The sequence below is a fragment of the Triturus cristatus genome, chromosome 6 (assembly GCF_964204655.1).
Source record: "Triturus cristatus chromosome 6, aTriCri1.1, whole genome shotgun sequence".
NCBI lineage: Eukaryota > Metazoa > Chordata > Amphibia > Caudata > Salamandridae > Triturus > Triturus cristatus.
The window spans coordinates 1,883,542,577-1,883,564,836 of record NC_140589.1 but is presented as its reverse complement, the minus strand read 5'-3'; the positions used below and the strand labels follow the sequence as shown (position 1 = coordinate 1,883,564,836).

The window sequence follows — 22,260 nt, the reverse complement described above, 5'->3', positions numbered from 1 at the left end:
TTTTGATATACTATGCTATTCTATGTTTTTTTATGCTATGCTGTGTTTTGTTTAGTTATGCTATGCTATGTTTTGTTGTGTTTTGTTGTTTTTTGTTATGCTATGCTATGTTTTGTTATGCTATGTTATGTTTTGTTATGCTATGCTTTGTTATGCTATGCTATGTATTGTTTTGTCTGGGCTGGGCCAGAGACGCTGCACCTGCAGGACTGCTGGTATATATAGTTAAGGTAGTGCAACTTGGCACACTATTCGTATTGTGTTTGGACTTTTTTAATAGGTCTTAAGTGTTTTTACATATATAACACCATCAGTGTATGGTGTAATTACTATTACAATTCAGTAAGCTTTGTTGTGGACTGTGTCTGTTGATAATATGTCTAAATTTAAGGCCCCTTCTGGGCCACGTACTTTGGATAACTATTTGGTCCAGAAGGTTAGCAAGATAAACTCTGAAAGACGACAGTCATTAGGGAAAAATATTTCTCCATTGCCAGAGACCCCTACTGGGGGATCACCAGTTTCTACTACTTGGGATGTGAATGGTCCATCCAATATTATTAATTCGGATGTTGTGGAGGAGGGACTGCCCGATTCCGAACAAACCTCCTCCACTGTGGTGGAGTCAGGCAACTGCCCTGATAAGGTTTTACAATGTTCTCCTACCCCCGTAGCTCGGGCAATTAGAACATGTAGGAAAATCCCAAATAAGAAGGGGGGGAATGCGTACTGTAAGAAAACGAGTAGCCTCACCCATAAAACAATTTGAAACAAACGAAATTGTTAAGTCTAACAAGGTTAGTTTAGATGATGACACAACAACTAACCTAGTGGATATTATTGAATCAAAGATTAGAGGCATTATAGACCCGCTGGTGTCAAAAATTGAGGAATTAACGACAGAAGTTGCAAGATTGGGCGGATTGCTCAAAAAGGCCTTGGAAAAACCAGGAGGGGTAATTACTGCCACGACTGCCATAACTAGCAACAAATGTAAAGGTAATATACAGGGCGACCCTTCTATTAAGGCTATAGGCAGTAAAGAAAATGTTAGTGTTAACCCCATAATACCTCATGTGCGTACTCATTCTGACAGTCAGGCTTTGTCTGTTATAGAAAATAACAATGGATGGGAAGAAATTAATAGAAGGCACGTTATTAATCTCCCACCTGAGTGTGCACCTTACGTGGCGGTATTAACAAATGTACCACCACTTGATGATAGGGGTTATCAAGAAACACATGACTCTTTAAAAAATAAATGTCTATCCTGGCTGAATAGGCAATGCGGTTTCCCATTGAATTTCTCTGACAATGTTTTGACTACCAGGAGAGTTAAGTGGATAGGCAGTTCTAAGAAAAGCTCAAAGGGGGACTGTGTAATTGTAAATTTCAAACACCCACAACATGTTGCTACAGTCCTCCTAAGAGCCGCATCTCTCCCAATCTCCAATGTCAACGTAAGTGCCCGATCGCTAGGTTTCTTTTATAATCATCTTGATACCAATTCACGGGAAAGTACTAGAATTATTACCCACCCGCCCACCTATAGACCTTATTTTGGTATTCCCACACAAAATAGATTTCATGCCCTTAGCTCCCTGGATTCTAATGATTGACGTATACAAGAGAGGGAGATGTATTCCGCAAGGAAGGAGGGATCTGGCGGGGTTGACTGTGTTGATGACATTTCTGTGGTGGAAAGTTCCGGAATCTGTTTGGATCCACAAATTTATACCCACCCCGCATTCCCCAAAGTCTTACGAGAAAAATGGTACCTCACTTGTGCGGGTCGGCATGGTGCCCGCGACAGGAAACGGCGCAAAACGTAACGTGGTCACACCTCAATTTCGCAGTGAAAAATGACCCTTTTTTGGCAAAGTGCCTAGCTGTAGTTTTTGAACCCTAGCTCTGCGGGCACCTAGGGAAACCTAGCAAACCTATAAATTTTTTAAAACTAGACACTACGGGGAATCCAGGATGGGGTGACTTGACTGCCTCCCACCAGGATCTGTTACCCAGAATCCCTTGCAAACCTAAACAATTGTAAAAAAAAACACATTTTCCCCCACATTTCTGTGGTGGAAAGTTCCGGAATCTGCGTGTATCCACAAATTTCCACCCACCCCGCATTCCCCAAAAACTTATGAGAAAAAAGGTACCTCACTTGTGCGGGTCATCCTAGTGCCCGCGACAGGAAACGGCGCAAAACGCAATGTGGTCACACCTCAATTTCGCAGTGAAAAATGACCCTTTTTTGGCAAAGTGCCTAGCTGTAGTTTTTGAACCCTAGCTCTGCGGGCACCTTGGGAAACCTAGCAAACCTATACATTTTTGAAAACTAGACACCCAGGGGAATCCAGAATGGGGTGACTTGACTGCCTCCTACCAGCGTCTGTTACCCAGAATCCCTTGCAAACCTAAAAAATTGTTAAAAAAAAACACATTTTCCCACTATTTCTCGGAGGGATTCGTGTGCAGAAATAACCTCCGCCTGGTGGGGTTTCCCGAGGGCTTTGAGAGCAACGACATGGAAGGCTTCCTTGTTAAGTGGCTGACCGAATGGCTTCCCGTGGGAGTCCTATCCCCATGCTTTGTAGTCGAACGTGTCCATCGGGCCCTGCTACAGCAGCCACCACTAGGTGCCCATCCTAGGTCCATCCTTGCCAGACTATAAAATTACAAAGACAGAGATGCCATTTTGCAGCAGGCCAGACTTAAGGGAACTCTCACCTACGCCTCCTCCACCATCATGATCATTCCGTACTATACGAGACTAGTCCAGCAATGCCGATAATCCTTTATTGAAGCCAAGGCTCGACTGCAGAGTTTAAAAATCCAGTACTCATTGCTGTTCCCAGCTAGGCAGCTGGTGATCTATAAATTGCGGATGCATTTCTTTGATTCTACAAAAGAGGTTTTCACCTGGACAAATGAAGCCGTCAAACTCAAGCCGCACACCCCACGTAGATTGGACTCAGATTTGTCATCGGGGAGCCCGACCTTTACTCTCTCATGAAAATGACAAACAGCGTCACTGATCAAGATCCCATAGATGCTCTAAGACCTGTAGTAAGTCCCGCATTCAAGGAGCAGAGGACTCAACATGAGGGATAGAATACTAACTTTTCTGACTTGTTCCTACTACTTTGTTTATATGCCAAAGGCATCTACATTGAGGGCTACTTTTATTAATATTTTTCCTTGACACTGCAGATATCTGTATGTACAAGGGCAACGTCAATGGGATCCCTTGGCGGGCGGTAGTTCCTGACCTCTGTTGGGGCTGGGACACGCATCACGCCGTGACAGATGCTTCATTGTTACTGAGGTATTGGGGTGGGACTGTGGGGGGTTGGGATCTGGGCAAGTTCTTGTTTATTTTTTTGAGTGTCATTTCTCTGCACTCTTAATCCACAATGCCACTGTTCCAGCGCGGAATCCAAAATCCTCCCTACGTCATAGACCAAAGATCACACTACCACATTCTATCCATACATTCACTGGTGGGGCCCATAACACCGACATTCATACTTCAATGGTCTGTTTCCCTAGGAGGCGATTGATCCAAGCGCTGGCATGAAAGGAATATCTCTATCTCCAAAGGGAACTTAGATCTATACCACTATACCTTAACGTTTTCCTATATCCCTTTCATGCTATTCAACGAATCAACTAGTTGGAGAGGTTTGAGACTATTAATATCCTTATTACCTTAAATTAGATAGTTCTCTTCAATGAATGACACAACTCATTTATGATCAATAATAAACATTTATCTAAATGAATAAGACCTGTAAGGAAATGTTATGCAAACAATTCGAATGACCATATTTACCTATTCTGGCTAAAGTGGTCCTCTAAGTCCGTCAGATTGTCTTGCAGTACGCACAGTCCCAACGAAGGGTTAGGGACCATAGGAACAAACCCGTCAATCTATGCCCTTAATTGATTTCAGTTCATCGGAAAAATAGGGCAGCAATTCAGTTCGTCAGAAGTTCAAGAAAGCTGTCCTGCAGAGTCACCGTCTTCTCCATCAGCATAACGTCAGGAAATCATGAAGGCAATCAAAAAGCGATGGCGACGAGCCACTCTATTCTAGTATTTTATAGGAAAAATCAATGAGAAATGTATCGAAAATAAGGATTTCAGTCCATCCGATTGGTCGGACGGGGGTCGTCCTCCCTGTTTCCCACACAGTAATGTCCATGCTGTCATTATACTTGTCAGTTCCGGTTCTTTAATAAAGTTCTTTGTTTGTAAGGTTGGCACCTTTCCTGGTGCGGCCTTGACGGGTACAGCTTGCCTGGGGTCGTGCTAAGGCCATACTTGCTTGTCGTTCACGCAGGCGCACTTCACTCAGGACCATGCGAAGTCGCTCATGTCTCGTCCACTACGAAAGGCAGCCATCTTGTGGCAGGCCCAAATGGTCAACTTAAGCAAAGAAGACACAAAAACGTAATTAATGCATAGAAATGATTAATAAAATGTTATTCCCTCGCTAATACCCATATGTGTGTGTATTTATCAAGCAAAAGCAACACTCATTGCGGTTTATACTCACATTTATAAAGCACAAATCAATACAACATTACAAAAGCAACCTTTAACATGCAATATTCTATTTTTCTATCATTAGTATGCGTACATATTTTAGTTTACATATTAATTAGGCCATGCAAATGCAACTCCCACGTGTAATTCATTTATTAATAAGGTTGATTAAAGATCACTTCAAACAATTAGTAAAATTATAATTAATTAATTATTCTAATTAGTATAACATGCAAATGGAGAGGGTATACAATTTTTTTTTTTTCCCGCTCCAGCAATCCCCTCCCTTTGGTGATTTTATCACCACAATCAATCAAAATGTTTGCCCTTTTTCATCTGGAAATATGTTCTTGCTCTTATTCAAAATTCGGTTTCCTTAAATTCTTCTCTTTTTGCCTTTTTGTACATACTCTCTTTCCACTCTTCTAATGATATCTCCTCTAAATCTCTATCTGGATCTTTTTCTTTTCTTTTTAAGTTTTCTCTTCTTATTCTGTTTTTAGTTTTCCTGTTTTTGCAACACAAACAACCTAATCTTATCACTAATATTATTGAAATTACACATGTTAGTGGAAACAATATTTTACCTATAAAAGTGCTACCTATTTTAACTAAAAAATCTTTAATAGCTGATATCTTTTTACCAATTCTCTCCCAAACACCTTCAACCTCCAGTGGTACAATTTCTTTATGCAATTCAGTGATATTTCTAATATAGACTTTTAGATCTTTGCTTTCGTCTGGAATGTAAGTGCAACAATGTTGAACTTTCAGCATTCCACAGACTCCACCCTCTTTTGCCAAAAATATATCAAGGGCAAGTCGATTTTGCATTACCATAGCACGCATGGCAACCATTTCAGTGTTAACCAATAAGAATCCTCCAGCGGTGCTTGTTGACAAGCGATCCACTACAGTTGATCATTTTCTAATTTTATTTGCATTCAGAGATATTCCCACTGCTGGTATCAATGCTCCAAAAATGTCTCCTACAATCTCAGCCCAAGACTCTCTCTTTCTACGTGCTTTATGATTGCCTAAAATATGTTCTCCATCTTCTCCTCTGTCCATATGGAAGATTTTTGGAAATACCAGGCCTACATAACATGTGCCATACCAATGGTCTGGCAAACGATAATATGCCTTGTTCCCACAGATAAAATATAGTCCAGGAAATACTGGATCTCTTCCACCTTTAAATCCCCATCCACCCATGAGTCGGTATGTATCATGGCACTCACTAGTACCTAAAAAGTAATTATCATATGCAGTTTGATTCCTTCTTATGCAAAATTTCCCTTTCTGAGGCCTATCCAAAGCTATTGTTGGTGTAGATTCGCCCTTCATCAAATGTTTCTCCATCTCTATGTCCCAAGCTGCTCTCTCTACCCTTCCTTCTTCTGTTTTTCTGTGCATTTTATGTCTTCTTTCCTCAACCATATCTAGAAATGTCTTTTCTTCTTTCTGCAAACTGCAAGTTAAATTATACTTAAATACTGCTTCTAGTGTTAATTCATTAGTCTCTAAGAAAAATTCACCTAATACTTTAGCAGGTTTTACCACATTTAATTTATTTTTAGCAGGTACTAATGCAAAAATGTTATCTATCTCTGAAAAATAATATTCTAATTTACCTGTTTGATAAAACAAACTAGCTATTACACTACATGTTATTCCATATGTTACTGGAAGGTGATGATAAGTCACTCCTTCTGCAACTGAGGCTGGTAACTGCATGCAGACGTAGCAGTCCCTTACATCCATCATTTTTACATATTCATACAACAACTTCGAAAATACATTGTTAGAAAAATCATTTATGGACCTATCTTTGTGTAAATAATTTCTGTTTATTGCTGTCGGTACTACTTTTGGAATCTTCCCTACTATGGTTTTACTATCATTATGTCCTAATGTATCTATAGTAACTTTGAAAGGTATTACAAGAGCAAGTATGCTCCATAGAAGCATTAATAATCCTGTACAACAACAACACACTTTACACCATCTTCTCATGAAGGTACATCTACCTTTGCTACTTTCTATGTTAGCCATTTTGCTAAAATGGACCGTGTCTTTTGACTTAGCCTCTTCTATTCCACAACTAGTTTTCTAATAGGGGTGGGCGGAATTTGCGAAATCCACTTTCGCAAATTATCGCGAAAATGTTAAAAATTATCGCAAACACGCGGAAATATCGCGAAGATGCAGAAGTTTTTTTCCCGCATGTTCGCGAGATTTTCTGCATGGTTGCGGCTCGCCAACTTACCCATGTGGTTGCTCGCGGGTGCGGCCATCTTGTTTTCAGTTGTCTCGCGGTGCATGATCGCGAGAAGAAAGACGTGACCACGCGACGCATGATGTCACTGCGGGCACTGAACTCCGAAATAGACGCCATCGCGGAATGTTTAAAATGTAGTCGACATGGCATACTAGATGTCAGAAAAGAAGATTTACCGAAATTTTTGACTGCATCCAAAAGGCAATAGAACTCCCTTATACGTGTAAAAATATCCAAGAGCCCAGCATATTGCATCACGGGCCCATATCTTATTTGGACACAAAGACGTATCACGTGATTATTACGTATGCGCCATTTTGGATATGTTAACTATCAGAAATATGTTGGTAATATGAAAAATAAACGGACTGCTATAAAAATATAAAAATATAGCGGACCAAGAGATCAGGTGGCAGTGAATAAAAAAACACATCCTCAAATCCAATGATAATTTCCATAGCAGATAAAGAAAGGCAAATTGAATATCATGCCAAGAGCAAATAGAGTGCAGAAAAAGAAAACTAGAAATGTGAATGGAAAAAATAAACAATTACATGTTAAATATTAGCAATCGAATTACACATAACCAAAAGGATTTAGCAATATATAAGGAATAACATTCCCAAATACAATACATTGCATGAATAAAAATAAATATAAAATGTAAATATAACAAATATACTCTGCATATTCACATGGTCCTGGCAGGATATTATCGATTTTAACAAAATATATAGTTTGTCTTTACATGGTTTCAACTAAGTCATTTACTTCAACATGTTAGTGATAACTCATTTGTTCATCGATCATATATTGGGACGGAGTCATATTTCAGTATTAATAAAACTGCAGCGAAGTTGCACAATTGTATCATAAATCATGTTATCCCAATAGCTAATGATGTACACAAACAAATTTTAAGAGTCAGCACCATACACAGTCAATACAGTAGGAGAGAATATCAAGGGTAGATAGATCAATCAGAGTGGATATAAACTAATAAACTGTTGGGTGATACAGCCTACATATCACATTGAAGCGTCAGTATTCACTTATTTGCTTATTACTCATTCAGTTAAAAATAGCAGAATGGCATTCCTCCATAGAGTTAAGGCCCTTATTGATACTATTGCAACAAAGTATCCAACGACATTCTGTTTTGTTCCGGATATTGGTAATGCTCCCTCCTCTCGGTGGAATCCGAATTATTTCAAAAACCTGGCAACGAATTTCAGAAGGGTCATGGTTATTTTCAAGAAAATGGGCCACCAGAGGTGCATTCTCTGTTTTGCAACGAATTCGGCTTTTATGTTGTCCCAGGCGGACCTTTATCTTTTGAGTCGTTTGACCCACATAGATAACCAAATTGCATATACAACATCTTGTGTATTACAGTTTGTATAATCTCGCAGGTCATGATGGATATTGCCATGAATGAATTGTTTATATTTAAACTAGAATAGCACATGATACAGCTCCCTCATTTATAATGGCCCACAAGTTTAGTTAGACCCCACATAGTTGTCAAATTAGGGGGTTCTATTCGGGGTAATGCAGCTCTGACCAAATAGTTCCTAAGATTCTTTGCCCTTTTATTGGCATTCTCTTAGCAAAACACGCAAGGCTTGGCAGAAAGATTTGGGTCCCCTAGATGAAGATGTCTGGACAGAGGCTTTGGAGTCCTCACGTGGTGTTGCCATCGCGGCACTGTTAAGATTCAAACAATTCAAATACCTGCATGGCGCATATTATACCAGATATAGGCTCTGGAGGGCCGGGCTTATTGATTCCCCTCTCTACTTGCGCTGCCAAGTTATGGACGGCACCCTCATACACACCGTATGGCAATGCAATACACTCTCAAGGTTCTGGCGGGGTATAATCACATGTCTGTCAGAAATCCTGGACTGGGATATCCCTGACTCACTTTGGCTAGTCTTGCTTCATATTACGGATGGTATCGGGGACAACATGTATAAACAGTATCTATTGCTCCTGGGCCTCACTCTGGCGAAACAGGATATAGCCAATGCATGGAAAGATGCCTCCCCACCACGGGTCGGGGATTGATTTTTGCAAGGCTCTAGAATTACCAATATATAAAGCAAGAGACTGTCCCCAGAAACATCCCAAGATCTGGAAGAGATGGGCAGACTATCGGGGCCTATATTTGGAACCTATCCCAACTGAATCGTTCGATTAGTAGTGGGTGAAAAGGCTGTATTGTGGATGGGAGAATACGGCTGTCATTGTAGAGGTATGACGAGGAAGGGCAAGCATTGTATTGTTTATTAGGTATATGACACTCTTGTTTATGGTTGGCGGAATGCGTTTGATTGTATTCAATTTTCAACTGTTATATTGCAATTCAAAAGTCAACATCACTATTGCTACTCTGTACATTGTGCTGCTGGTTAACCTGGCTTTAGCCAGGTATGGTACGGCTGTTAACAATAACATTTTGTAGGGACATAAAAGATCTGTTTTGAAACAGTCTTCTTTCTTTCCAAATTGTCAAAGAGTGGGAGCTTGAAGGTATTCAAACTCTTCGTTAAGTATAATCTCCATGCACTGGTATACACCTTCTAATTTATTCCTGGCCAGCACATACATGCAAGGGATTCAGGGTCCGATAAATAGAATGTAAATATACATTTTAGAAAAGCCGTTTGCCTCACCAACGTTTGGTTTAATAAACCAAATTCTGATCTAACATTAACATGCCCAACGTTTCTTAGGACCCTGAAATTTGATTTCAAAACCTTTATTTGTAATTTGGCTAAAAGTTCACTGTCTTTGCCCCGGAAAATTGTTGAACCATATGTAAGTGAAGGAATCATTTTCACCTTCATTACCTTCCATAAATACTTGTAAACTAAGCATATATGTTGCTGAACCTAATGAAAATATGGAAGGATTTTAAGCAAATGCAATGTCAACGTGGTAGGCCCTTGTCTTTTAGCTGCCTCTAGGGCATTATAGTTGCTGTTTTGAATTAGGGATGGTGCTTTTCTCTTCCATCTAGTCATCTGCTTCTTTACTTCTTTGTTGTCTTTGATCCTATTCAGTACTCTGCTGCCTTTTGGCTAGGTTTGCCCTATAGATATACCACATACATGGATACACACATACATACACATTTACATACACAAATTCAGCTTTTACAACTCAGAAGCAAATCTTTGAACATAACATGACTACATGAATCACTGAAGTTGGTTTACACTCCCTCACAATGCATCCCTGTATCTATTCCCTTGATGTGCCCACTCTAGTAATTACATTTCTTCTTTTAGGCAATCACATGGTTTTCATCCACATTATAATAGACTACCCAATGTATTGCTACTTCTATTCAATTAGTATAAAAAGAATACATTAATCAACTTATTTATGGTATGATTACTTGAAGTCGTTATAAACCCATAAATAATACAACATTAGAAAATCATTGCAAAGAATGAAAAGTAATATTCTAAAATCAACATTCATAACTGTGCTAATGACCTCAGTTCTGGTAGGACCCCCAGTCCATGGCTATTTCTCTACTATGTCAAATATTGGGTCAGGAGAACTACTGGGTCTATGGTTGGGTATATGGTATTTCTTTTTACAAGTGAATTATAAGTAAATTAAATATGAAAATCAGGAGTAAGCCAATTTCACCATGTTTAACATGTTTTAGGGAGTGGCTACAAGCACTTTAACACTGCTTAGCGCTCCCCTTTTATTACAAATAAGTCATCCTGTAGGTAGGCCCTAGGTAGCCCATAAGGCAGGGTACTGTTTACTTAAAACGTTAGACCTGTACATTGAAGTCTTACATTCATTAAGCTGAGCAGAAAGATATATCATGTTTGTTGCCTATGAAACCAGGGCTAATAGCTGTTTTGGTACCATATCTGAGATTCTGTGCAACACGGATTACTGTTGAACTGAATCACTGGGCCAGGGAGTGAAAACGACCCCTGAATCTGGAAGACTTTTTATAAAGTCCAATTGGCATCTCTGACAAAAACACTTCAAGGTTCACAATAAATTAATTAAATAAATAAATAATAAAATAAATAAATTACAAAATAAGCATCTTTATTGAATTTGCCCAGACCTGGTAGAAGTAAAAGAGGTGTTGTCCATTTGAACACTGAGCCGCTGATCTGCAAAAGCAGAGCTCCTGTTTGTTCTTTGTAGCTTTATTGAAGTGAAAGATGGACATTGGATTCTTTGACCTCAAAAGGAAGTTGAAGGCTCCCACATCACCCTCTATCTCAAAAACCTCCACTGGCTACCCATCCAGAAGAGATGCCAGTTCAAGGTCCTCATGCAAGCATACAAGGCTCTACACAACCAAGGACCATCCTACATCAACCAACCACAGAACTTCCACCTGCCCAAAAGACACCTGCACTCTGCCTTATTCGCCATTACACTCCTCACATGATTGTTCTCGTACATCGCTACCAAGACGTGAGAATCCCTGCCCCTCCACCTCCATACAGCTCCCTTTTCTGTCAGACTTCAGTAAGAAACTCAAGACCCGCATTTTCACTGGAGACACAGCACCGCCAGCACCCAGGTACAACTAAGGTTGATAGTGCTGCGCTACTCAAATGCTGATTGATTGATTGAGTTGTAATGACATTGGCCAGCTGGATCATTGGAATGTCTTAAATTATGTTTTGTGGTAGAGCAATGGAAGCTCTAACAGGTTTAAACTGGTGCTTAAAAACCTATGCAAGCTGCTGATTCTTAAAAGCCTTTCACAGCATGGCCTCAAGTTGACTCCCAAGAGAGACAAACTCATAGACTTACCTTCTGAATACCTGCCAACTGACGCCTGGGTACAAAATTGGTCACAGTGACAAAGGCAGTAGCTTCAGAACATCACAAGGTTCAGTTAACAGGAACTTCACTTATAGTTCCATACTGTACACTAACAGAGTCTTCACCAGTTTGAGTCACGGCTACAATAGTCTATTATTAACAAGGGACTAAAAAGATTAGACAGCATAAATACCAGCTGTCATGGCCTTATTCTTAAACCCAAAGCTTTTGTTGAGGGCTGATTCGACTCTATCAATCATGCATCTTCCACGAGATGTCATTTGTCATAACAGAAGATAATCTAGAAAATTGCTATCATGGTACTTACAATACCTGAAACAGAAATATCTAAACCACCTTTGCCTAAAGTCATCATTTGATAAGCTATTTTAGAATCTGAGCTTTTTCTGTGCACTTCCAATTTCTTAACAATATGGTATCGTGCAGGGTTAACCTGTAATTGATGGATCTTGCCTGAAGTTTGCGAGGTTTTTTTTCTTCCCTTGGTCATATTTCCCCCTAGGAGACAACAGATCAGGATCAGTTAGCTTATATTCCAGGGAAGTAGTGATGACACTGAAGGTGGGAAAACATCGCAAGAAGAAATGAAAGTCAGAGGAGTGAAAATAAACCTCAGAGGATTATCCTGCATACCCACGAGCAATTCACCTCAAGGTTTCTGTTAAAGAATTAACACATTAATTAATCTGTTTTTCAGACATCAAAGAAATGTTAAGATTAGTTCTGCAGTATGTACTACCACCCCTAAACTATTCTTTTTGGGAATATGAGTGCCACTTAGAAGATCTTGCTGGTCAACCTGCCACAAACGAGGGCCCTAAAGCACCAATAACCATGTCTACAAACAAAGAACAAAAATATGGAAAGTAGGTATACAACCCATCATCTCTCTGCTTAGCAGTAGCTAGAAGTACCCAATGTCTTTAGTACCATTCCTTATGAAGGGAAAGGAGGGGGAATATCATAAATAAATCTGTCTCTTTTTCTGGAAACCAGAGAGAAAGGTACCGACAATCTCAGGAATGTACAACAAAGAATTTCATAATATTTAGAGCTGTTATTAATTCCATTTGTTTTTCTTTCTTTACCTCAATTTGACTTTTCTGGTTTTCTTTCATTTTTGTCTTTAATCTTTCTACAAGTCTCTTTTCTCAATCTATTGGCCTCAATGCCTTTCCACACCCCCACCAAATTTCAACATTTTCATCATGACAAGTTCAACTAAAGGTTTGCTGGCTTCAATGTACTGTACAATGTGGTGCTGGCGAGTTGAATAATCATCTGATGTTTTATTTCTGCCCAATGAAATGTAGGAAGGAGGAAGGAAGAGCATATTGTACGGAAACATTTTTTTCTTTTGTACTCAGCCTCCGTACTAAGCCCACCAATTTACCTGCAGCTTACAAAAAGTAAACATGTGCCAGACTTTCAAAGAAGATAATATGTTCATTGTTTGCTCAAGAAATGAGTGAAAAGGGAAAGATATGAAAGTATTAAGAATACTGAAAGACCTTGCTTTTCTGTATCAAGGTGTAGTCAAATTAATATAGGTAGAGGAATTTTAGAAGTTCATGTTGGTATTTTATTACTGACTACAACTTAAGATTCAGTATAAATACATTGTAATCTTATACACCAGCCTTGCATTTTTCTAATTGGGCACTCAAGTATCATAAACACCCAAACTGTGATTGCAGTAATACTTTGTTAGCCTTTCATAGCAGCACAAACCCAACACTGGCTAGACTGCCTGTTCCTTTTGGAGGTGCTAGACTCCAGCAATAAAAATACAACCCTTTTATTAGTTGATTATCTAAAAACAAAAATAGAGTTGAGTGATTTGGGTTAGTTTAGAGTGCCTCCAAGTAACTGGTAACTGGGTCCATCAATTGGAATCTTGCCTTATATCTAGACATAAGAACACAATTGAATTAGTCCACCATTGTAACCGGCACTACACCCCTAGTCCCCTTGATTCACAATTGGACACCCTTCCATCCCCTATTCTGTATTGGAGTGCAGGTGCCGTACTGATATTTCGTGGTTGTCTAGGGAACTGAGGAGAATCGGTTGACTCAGGAAGCATTGGAGACACACCAACACATTTTTGTACATTGGGTGCAATCTCAGATTCTCTGCAGTAAGCAACACTGTTCTTTTGAATGTAGAGCACCTAGATTGGAAAATACTTTGGTTCTATTAATTCTTCTGGTGGGATGGACTCCCTGGATGTGTTACTGCAATGCTTAATTACAATTCGTCTGGTGTTCCCACATCCACATTTACCAGATGCAAAAAAATTGGTCTAACCAGCCAGACACATTGAGCTGATAAATCTATATGTTTCAACCTCAACTCCCCTCCTTGGCCCTTGCCATGCCTAAACCACTTCTACAGTGTGGGAGGAGTGTAGAAAACCACCAGCCAGCCAGCCCACAGCCTGCCTTGTCATTTGATACACTACACACCTCTTGCATCATACCCACTCCCATATCTCACCTATTCATAGAAGGCAGTAAAGAGGTGCATTAATGTTCTTGGAAATGTGTCTGCATGGCTATTTCCAATCCATGAGAATTAACTTAGAATAGCCTGATTTAGATGCATGAACATCAGTCAGAAGTGTTATTTCCAGCTACATGGTATATAAACCCTTCTCACGTATAATCTTAATTGAGGCCAAAGAGACTCTTTTTAGTTTATGCATTGTAGTGCTGTACAGTCCTTACAATTTCCGTCTTAGAAACCTGAAGCCCTTTTTTCCCATAATATTTGCTTCTTTTAGAAGTAGTACAACTTTGCTCTCATAAGTAAATATGCTAATCTACAACAGCCTAATGTAAATTAGGGAAAACTGAACAGATTTAGTATGTGTGGGAAGTAGGCAGTGGGCACATTGATGAACCTGATGATAATCCAAGGGACGCTTAATAAGTGGCCATTATGGCGATCATATTTTAATTTTACCAGACTGTTAAAAACCCATTATCACTATTGAATTATGTAATCGTCAGATGCATTCCATTCTAAAAATGTGTACGTGAAGCAGGCTTGCTACCTGAGCCTTGATACACCTTCACCATTACATTTACCTCCTGGGTATGAAGGACAAAATTACAGTTGATGAAACATTTACTAGGTCTAGACGCTGTCACCAATGGAGTGAAACCAGTTCCTTCAACATGGCTTCACAGCCTTTGGAAGAAGTGAGTAAAACATTTGCTTTGTACATTTTGTTGAGAGATGAACTTCATAAATAATTGCTGATGACCAGTGGTGTCATGGCCTTAGCTTGATCGAACAGAGCAGGTTGAGGATCATTACGCCTGCATACAGGTCATCTGGCTACAGTTGCAAGATAGATTTGCAGTTTACCAATCCCTCACCTGGTTACAACCGTGGAGGCAATGCTGGACTTCCAAACCTACATGAGGCAGGAACTGAACAACAGTAAGGTCAACCCTTGCTCAATACCTGCCACCAGGAGGAAGAAGAGGACGAGAATACACAAGAGAAGGTAGTTTTGTGTCACAGGGAAAACTGCTCTGCTGTCTTGCCCACTGCCTAATGGGATTGGGACTCCCTGGACCTCATCATCCTATACATGTGCGAAGCACTTTAAACAACAAAAATAACATTTCCCTCTTGTTCTTAACTCAAAATGCTTTTGCAGTAGTTTACATGATTATATACACTTACAGATCTTCAAAAACATTTTGCATAAAAGAAAGGACAGGAGATAGTATCAAGAATCAACTAGAGATTTCCGACACTTCGTACATACAAGATTCAGATGAACCTTGAATAGTGTGTGAGAAGTTTTTTTCTGAGAACGGATGGGACAGGTCTGGACATCATCATGCACATCCTTGGGCAGTGAATGCCACCATAGCCATCACTGCCAATTAGTGAATTCCAAGAGGACCAGCCAGGGGAGTGTCATTACAACAATTAAATGTATATTGTCTTAATTCTTTAGTGGGAATAAATAAAGTGGTTTCTTGGTATGGTAGATTATTATAGACATGATTAACTTTACCAGTTACCCAAAACTCTATGGCCTCCTGACTCATGCTTTGACTAACTCAGCTAAAATAAGACTCTTATGGCAAAGACCTACTATGTCTTCAGGTACCATGATGGTCTGTGTTGCCTGTTCTTGAGGAACCTGATGAGAGTGATCCGACCTCGATAGCAAGTTTGTCTTTGTCTGTTGTGTGCCTGGAAGGTAAGTAATGATGCCATTGTACTTGCTGAAGAATAATAACCACCTCTTTTGTCTAGGAGTCAATTCTCCCAGTGATCGCGCAAACTGGATATTCTTATGATCGTTTTATTTTGTAATGATAGATGCACTCCTAACAGGTATTTCCACCTCTCTTGGAAACAAATTTGTTACTCAATAGTTTCTGTTGATCAACGGTATACTTCTGTTCAGCTGGCAAAACATTTGTAGAAAAAAATGCTACCGGAGGCATATGTCCACGTTGCGACAGAATACCACCTGTTGCAACCTGAGAGGAATCCACCTCTCCAAAATACTGTAAAGTGGGATCTGGGTGTCTGAGTGCCACAGCTGTGGTGAATTTCTACTTAAATAATTTGAATGAGTCATTAGTCTTTTGAGTCCAAGTAATCAGCACCTTCTTTCATAAAAGACTGGTGGTAATTAGCCTTACAATGTCTGAGAAATGAGAGATAAAGCATCTATAGAAGTTTGTAAATCCCATGAATTCATACCTCCTTGACTGTGGTTGAAGCTGGCTAATCTGATATCACTTGCACCCTTTTCTGATCCGTTGTAACACATTATGGAGATATAAAATATCCCAGGAATATCAAAGATTGAGTGTAAAAAGTACATTTGTCCATTTCAACAAAAAGGGCATGTTCTTTGCAACACCTTTCTAACGTTCTATGTGCTTCCCATGTTTTGAGAGTAAATGATGATGTCAACGGTACATACAACTATGCAAAAATCTAGTAAATCTTGCAACACCTCATATATAAAATACAGAAATGCTGCTTGGGCATTTCAAAATCCAATGGCATGCGTGTATACTCAAATAACCCAAATTTGGTTTGGAAAGCTGATCCTATTCATCACCTTCTTTTACACAAATGAAATGATATGCACCTTGCAGGTATAGTTTTGGGTACACAGTGGACTTCTTCACCTGATAACATCAGGGGAAGAGGATATGCATTCTTGACATCAACCTTATTCAAGGCCCCATAGTCTATGCATGCCCTTAACTCGCTATTTTTCTTCAGTATGAGAAAGAGTGATGAAAATGCAGTGGAGGTGGAAGGGCAAATGAATCTCATGGCTAAGAACTCATCCAAATAAGCTTTCAAGTGATGTGTCTCAGGTTCTGAGAAAGTATATATGTGACTGCAAGGAAGTGCTATACCCAGAAAAATATCTTTGCTGTAATCATATTCTCTATAGGGAGCTAATTGGAGAGATTTGTTTTCATGAAAAACATCACAAAACTCTTGATATTCTACTGGAGTTTGTGTAGTGCATCCTAGTTTCAGAGCTGCGGAGTTCAATTGAGATAGAACTTCCGGTGACTGACCAAAACTGGAACCTAGGGTGACAAAGCTGGAACCCAGGGTGACTGACCAAAGCTGGAACCCAGGGTGACTAAGCTGGAACCCAGGGTGACCAATTGATGAGTCGCTTGTGAAGCTGAAACAAGGGTGCCCCTAAAATAGCACCAAATGTAAATGTCTTAATGAGATCAAGAGGCTTCTGTATGCCCATTTTCACATACTAGAATAGAACAGCTTGATATTGAATCATTCTTGAAGAGACCTCGGAGCCATCCACAGCACTAACTAGTTCCGGATTACTTTTCTTAACACAAGGTATATGCAAAGAACTGACCAAAGCTAGATCAAAAACATTTCCTTTAGCCCCATTATCAAAGAGTATGGGTAACACCTTCGTCTATTGATTTCAAAGTATTAAAGTAACTGTTATTGAAAATGTTTGTAGGATCTTCTGTAAATGCAGGCCAAAAATTGGGGCGTCTGCATGCAGACCTTACCCAACTGTTTTTTCCTCGAAGCCAACCGGGCTCTCAAGTTTGATTGCATCGAACAAGACATTACAGCACCATTCTTTCAGACCCCTTATGGTCAGACAGTACACTCATGAGTGAAGTCCCCTGCAATATTACAATACAAGCTTATATTTATACTTTATCTTCGATCTTTTTGCTCTATAGTTAAAGGACAATGTAAAATCCTTATATGCATAGGTTTTGCATTATTCTGATTCTTAATCTTGATCTCTCTACCCCCCCACCGGACATACCACTAATAAGTAAGGTTCCCCTCAAGTGCGTTCTCCTTTGTGTTCAATTAACCTGTGATCTGACTGGACAATTAAATCAATTAACTCAGAACATTCTGATAGTAGATCCACAAGGTGTGCTAAAGAATCTTTCACGTTATCTCTCAGACCCTTTTAACAGAGGGAGGTTCTCTTCTCTTCTAGACATTGTGTTTCATTAATCAGTCTACAAAAGGTTATGATTTAAGTCTCAAGGTCCTTACTACCCTGAAGTTCAATGACTCATTATCGCTAGCCTGAACAAAAGTGTGTTTAGCAAAGACGCATCCAAAATCATGTAAGACAGAGTAATTCTTTTCAATGGGTGGAAGAGGCCTGTAACCAGTTGTGCCAAGAAGATAGAATCATCAGGAAGGATCAGAAGACTAGAGTTCCTGGAGTTTCTCGGTGACTCAGGAGGTGAGTGCAGGGACGATGCTTGGACAAGCCTTGAACAAGGCCAAGTGCTGATTCTGGACTTAGATTAGGGGTGGACAGTAAACTCAACTCTGCTGGTGGAGTTCACAGAATTTTTGTCACTTCGCACTCTTCTTGGAAAGCGGAATTTGGCAACAAATGCACCTAGGCTGCGTATCTGAGGTTTCTGGCACACACTACTAAGTAAAACACAATGATGTAAACCACTACTGTGCTTGGCAGGTTTCTATATAATAAGTTATTACTCAACAGTACTCTTACTATTGAAATTAAACCATTTCTGCCCCACCAGGATCAAATCATTTTGCCTGTAGGTTGCATAAGTACAATACCTCTGCAGCTGCTGCACTAACCCACTGATCAGCCTTACCAGCTCAAATTGTGTCTGTATTTATTTGCCTTTGCAAAGGCCCTCACGGGGGCACTCCGGTTCAGCTGGAGCAAATTTCTCATCAACTCCATCGGGACATGCCGTGGGGGTCACATATGGGGATCGGAAATAAAAGCATTTCTCTGAGATACCACATGGTTGAACTGGGCTATATATTTTTGAAGCTAAACTTTGTCTACTATTTTAAGTAAATAGGGCTTAGAGTCAAAAACCTTGCTGCTTTATGCTACTTTCGAGTAATTTTCCAGTGTAGATCATTGGTCACATTTAGCGCTGAGAAGTAAATTAGTAAAGAAATATTTAGCTGTGATTTCCTTCACGTTTGTGATGCAAACACTACACTTAAACATAGTAAATTTACTCCAAAGTTCCTAATGGATATGAATTAAGCAGGTTGCCTTTTATGACCCCATGTGATTTTCTACAATCACAGGACTGGAGGCCAGCAAGGAGCAGCAGAAAACCATCCCAGCATTTGCATTTCCTAAATGAAAACCTCTTTTCAAAGCTGACTCAAAAATGAACATTTTCACATTTTGGAAGATATCTAGGTGATCATGTAATGGTAAAATTGGTACATCTCATTGCAAATCTTAAATAGAAGGGGAGACTCCTTTTGCACAGCCCACTAATTTCGATTCAGAACAAGTTGGGGTTAGAATGCAGGACCCAGTGTTCCACAATGGTTGAGTTTTTCTCTAAACAACATTTTCTCTTGTAACAAAACATTTTCCTCTGTTCTCTCATAATTCTGTCAAGGTGCAAATCGCCAGATTACTGAACACTTTACAAATGGGGATTAGGAAGGTTCACTTAAAGGAGGCAAGGAAACCAACTATGCTGCCTTGCACACGCTGGCATGCTGTAATGGGATGAGTTGGTTGTGTAGTTTCAATCCCTGCCCAAATAATAGTGCCAGGCTCTGTGGCTCGCAAGTGAATCAAGCGACGGTTGCTCCACCTGTCATCAACTAAACCGCCAGCCCCCACTTCCATGGACAAGTGTTTGCTTCCAAGTCTATCATCTAAATTTGATAACTTTAATTGTTCAGAGTGTAATTTTAAACTCTTTTTCTTCATTTTGTCACATAATCAATGAGTCTGTTTAATTCTTTATTCCTAATATCTTAACCTCATACTGCAGCTTTTGTCACCCAGGAAACAGGAACATAAAAGTACTGGAATACTTCATCGGAGCCCCTTTTAGAGGGACTTTGACACTCTTCTTAGCAAATGTAAGTGATAATTGGACTGTTAAATGCCCACTTTCACTTCATTGAAGAAGCCAGGTTGGTACACTTCACATGCTTGCTGCAATTCCCTGTGAGCACCGCCCCTGCCGTCACTGGTTGAAACTAGGGGTAGGGGTGGCCATTGCCAGGATGAAATTGGGCAGTGCAGGGTGAAGGGTGGAGGTGGACTCTTAAGAATAATTTTGGTCAGCTGCACCTAGGTTTAATTTAATTAAGTACCAGGAAATGTAAAAATATATCAAGAGAAATTGTTATAGTTTCACATACCTACAAAGGGAAGGTTTCAATAAATGAATCACACAGAGTGTTCCAATGCAGAGTGTTCCATAACAAAACAGCATAGATTTATGTGGTATTTTTGGGGGTATGTCAGTAATTTTTGTATTATTTTGTATAAGTAATGTGTTTCTCCAGTGCACTCCTACTGTGTGTATGTTATTATGATTCTTACTGTTTCTCTCTTTCTTACAGGCATGAATTACTTTTTGTCAGCTGTGCCATTCCTTGCAGCTGCTGAGGCTGGCATTTTTGAGAATTGGCAAAAGGAGACACTGATATTACCTCCAGAGGAATCCTCTACTGACTTTTGTTACACTTATGCAGGTTGCCATTCATCACTTTCACTTCTAATGGACAAATGGAAATTATATTTTGAGGTAAACTATTTAGCTTTTGGTTTTTGTTAATTATGAAGCATTGGCAAAATCACAAAATATGCCCAACAACAGACACTGCCAACATTTTTAAAATTAGATAACTGTATATTGCATTTATATTTTACCAGTTCCACGTATTTGTATTAGCCACATTGGGGGCTTGAACCAAGGAGAAGGAAATGAACATGCTAATAACTGACTTTTTTTAGTTGAATTTACATATTGTTTGATTGTGCAAAAATACAATTATATCGGGGAAAATATGAGGGCATTCCAAAACACCTATCTGAATATAGTAACTGTGCTTCACCCTAGCTGACTAGAGTTTTGATCTGTATGACTAGGGCCCTGATTGGGAATGTGCTGCTGGCAAAGAGCCCAGTTTTTGGAATACAAGCTGGAGTTGTCCTTCAGTTCACGGAGCACCATCTGAGCTTAAACCTGCATGGAACCTGAACTGTTGATGTACAGAGAGTGTGTAGCTGCAGGCTCCTGATTAGAAGTTAGCATGAAGAGTCGACTATTATTTAACATAAAGGCCTTGGTGCGAACGCAAAATGGCTGCCAGAATGATCCAGAAGCAACTTGCAAAAACAAGGCCAAGCGGCAACATCAGTTAAGGCACGTAGATGCTTCTTTCACCTCGATAATAAGTGACAGTGAAGAAAGTGATGGTGCCATATTAATGTTTACGCCAGAAAAACATGCACATATTGGACTAGTAACCTGTGAGGAGAAAAGTCAGTCCAGGAAAAATCACCCTGTCAAAGCAATGCAATCATAGAAACACTGCCCAAAGATTACATTGAAAATAAATGAATGTTCAATACCTTTTATTATCGATCGTGGTGTCTTGATAAATATAATGCCTGAAGAATAGTACAAGGAACTGTCTCCAGTTTCGTGTTTTATGTCGTCAAAGACCAAAGTGTACACTTGGGCTGCATAGACACCCATGAAAAGTCAAGGTTCATTTATAGTGACAGTGAAACATAAGAAAATAAAAATACAAGCACTGAACCATGTGTTTCAAGATACGGGGGCCAGTGCCTGCTTGCTCAGTTTCAACACTGCTGCTGACAGTGAATATGAATTTCAACTTGAATGCTCATCACAAAATAGAAAGTCAATCCCCTCTAGTAATTCATTGTTTAGGAAAGTTAGAGACTATGAAAGTAAACCTGCATATTGATGAGAATGTTCGCCCAGCTCAGAGACATAGATCAGTTGCTTTTCATTTACATGAAGGTTTTGAAAAAGAACTGGAATCATTACTTAAGCATGACACTATTCAATGTTCCGCTGGTCCAACGCCAATAGTAGTACCACCTAAAAAAGCCCATGAAGGAGATGTGCGCCTATGCGTTGACATGCACCAGGCAATCAAAGTGATTGATCAAGAACCATATCCATTGCTGACATGATCACGCAATTGAATGGTGCCAAAGTCTTCTCTCAACTTGATTTGAATTAATGTTAGCATCAATTAGAACTTCAAGA

General features: G+C 39.6%; 1 protein-coding gene across 1 annotated transcript in view; it reads left to right on the top strand.

Annotated features, from left to right (window-relative positions):
• The window catches only part of LOC146822289 (protein LEG1 homolog), a 121,096-nt gene that overhangs the window by 14,020 nt on the left and 84,816 nt on the right, over window positions 1–22,260 (top strand). The window contains exon 2 of the mRNA XM_085613379.1: window positions 20,576–20,760. Coding sequence (XP_085469505.1) covers window positions 20,576–20,760 — 185 coding nt within the window. The remainder of the gene's footprint in view (window positions 1–20,575; window positions 20,761–22,260) is intronic.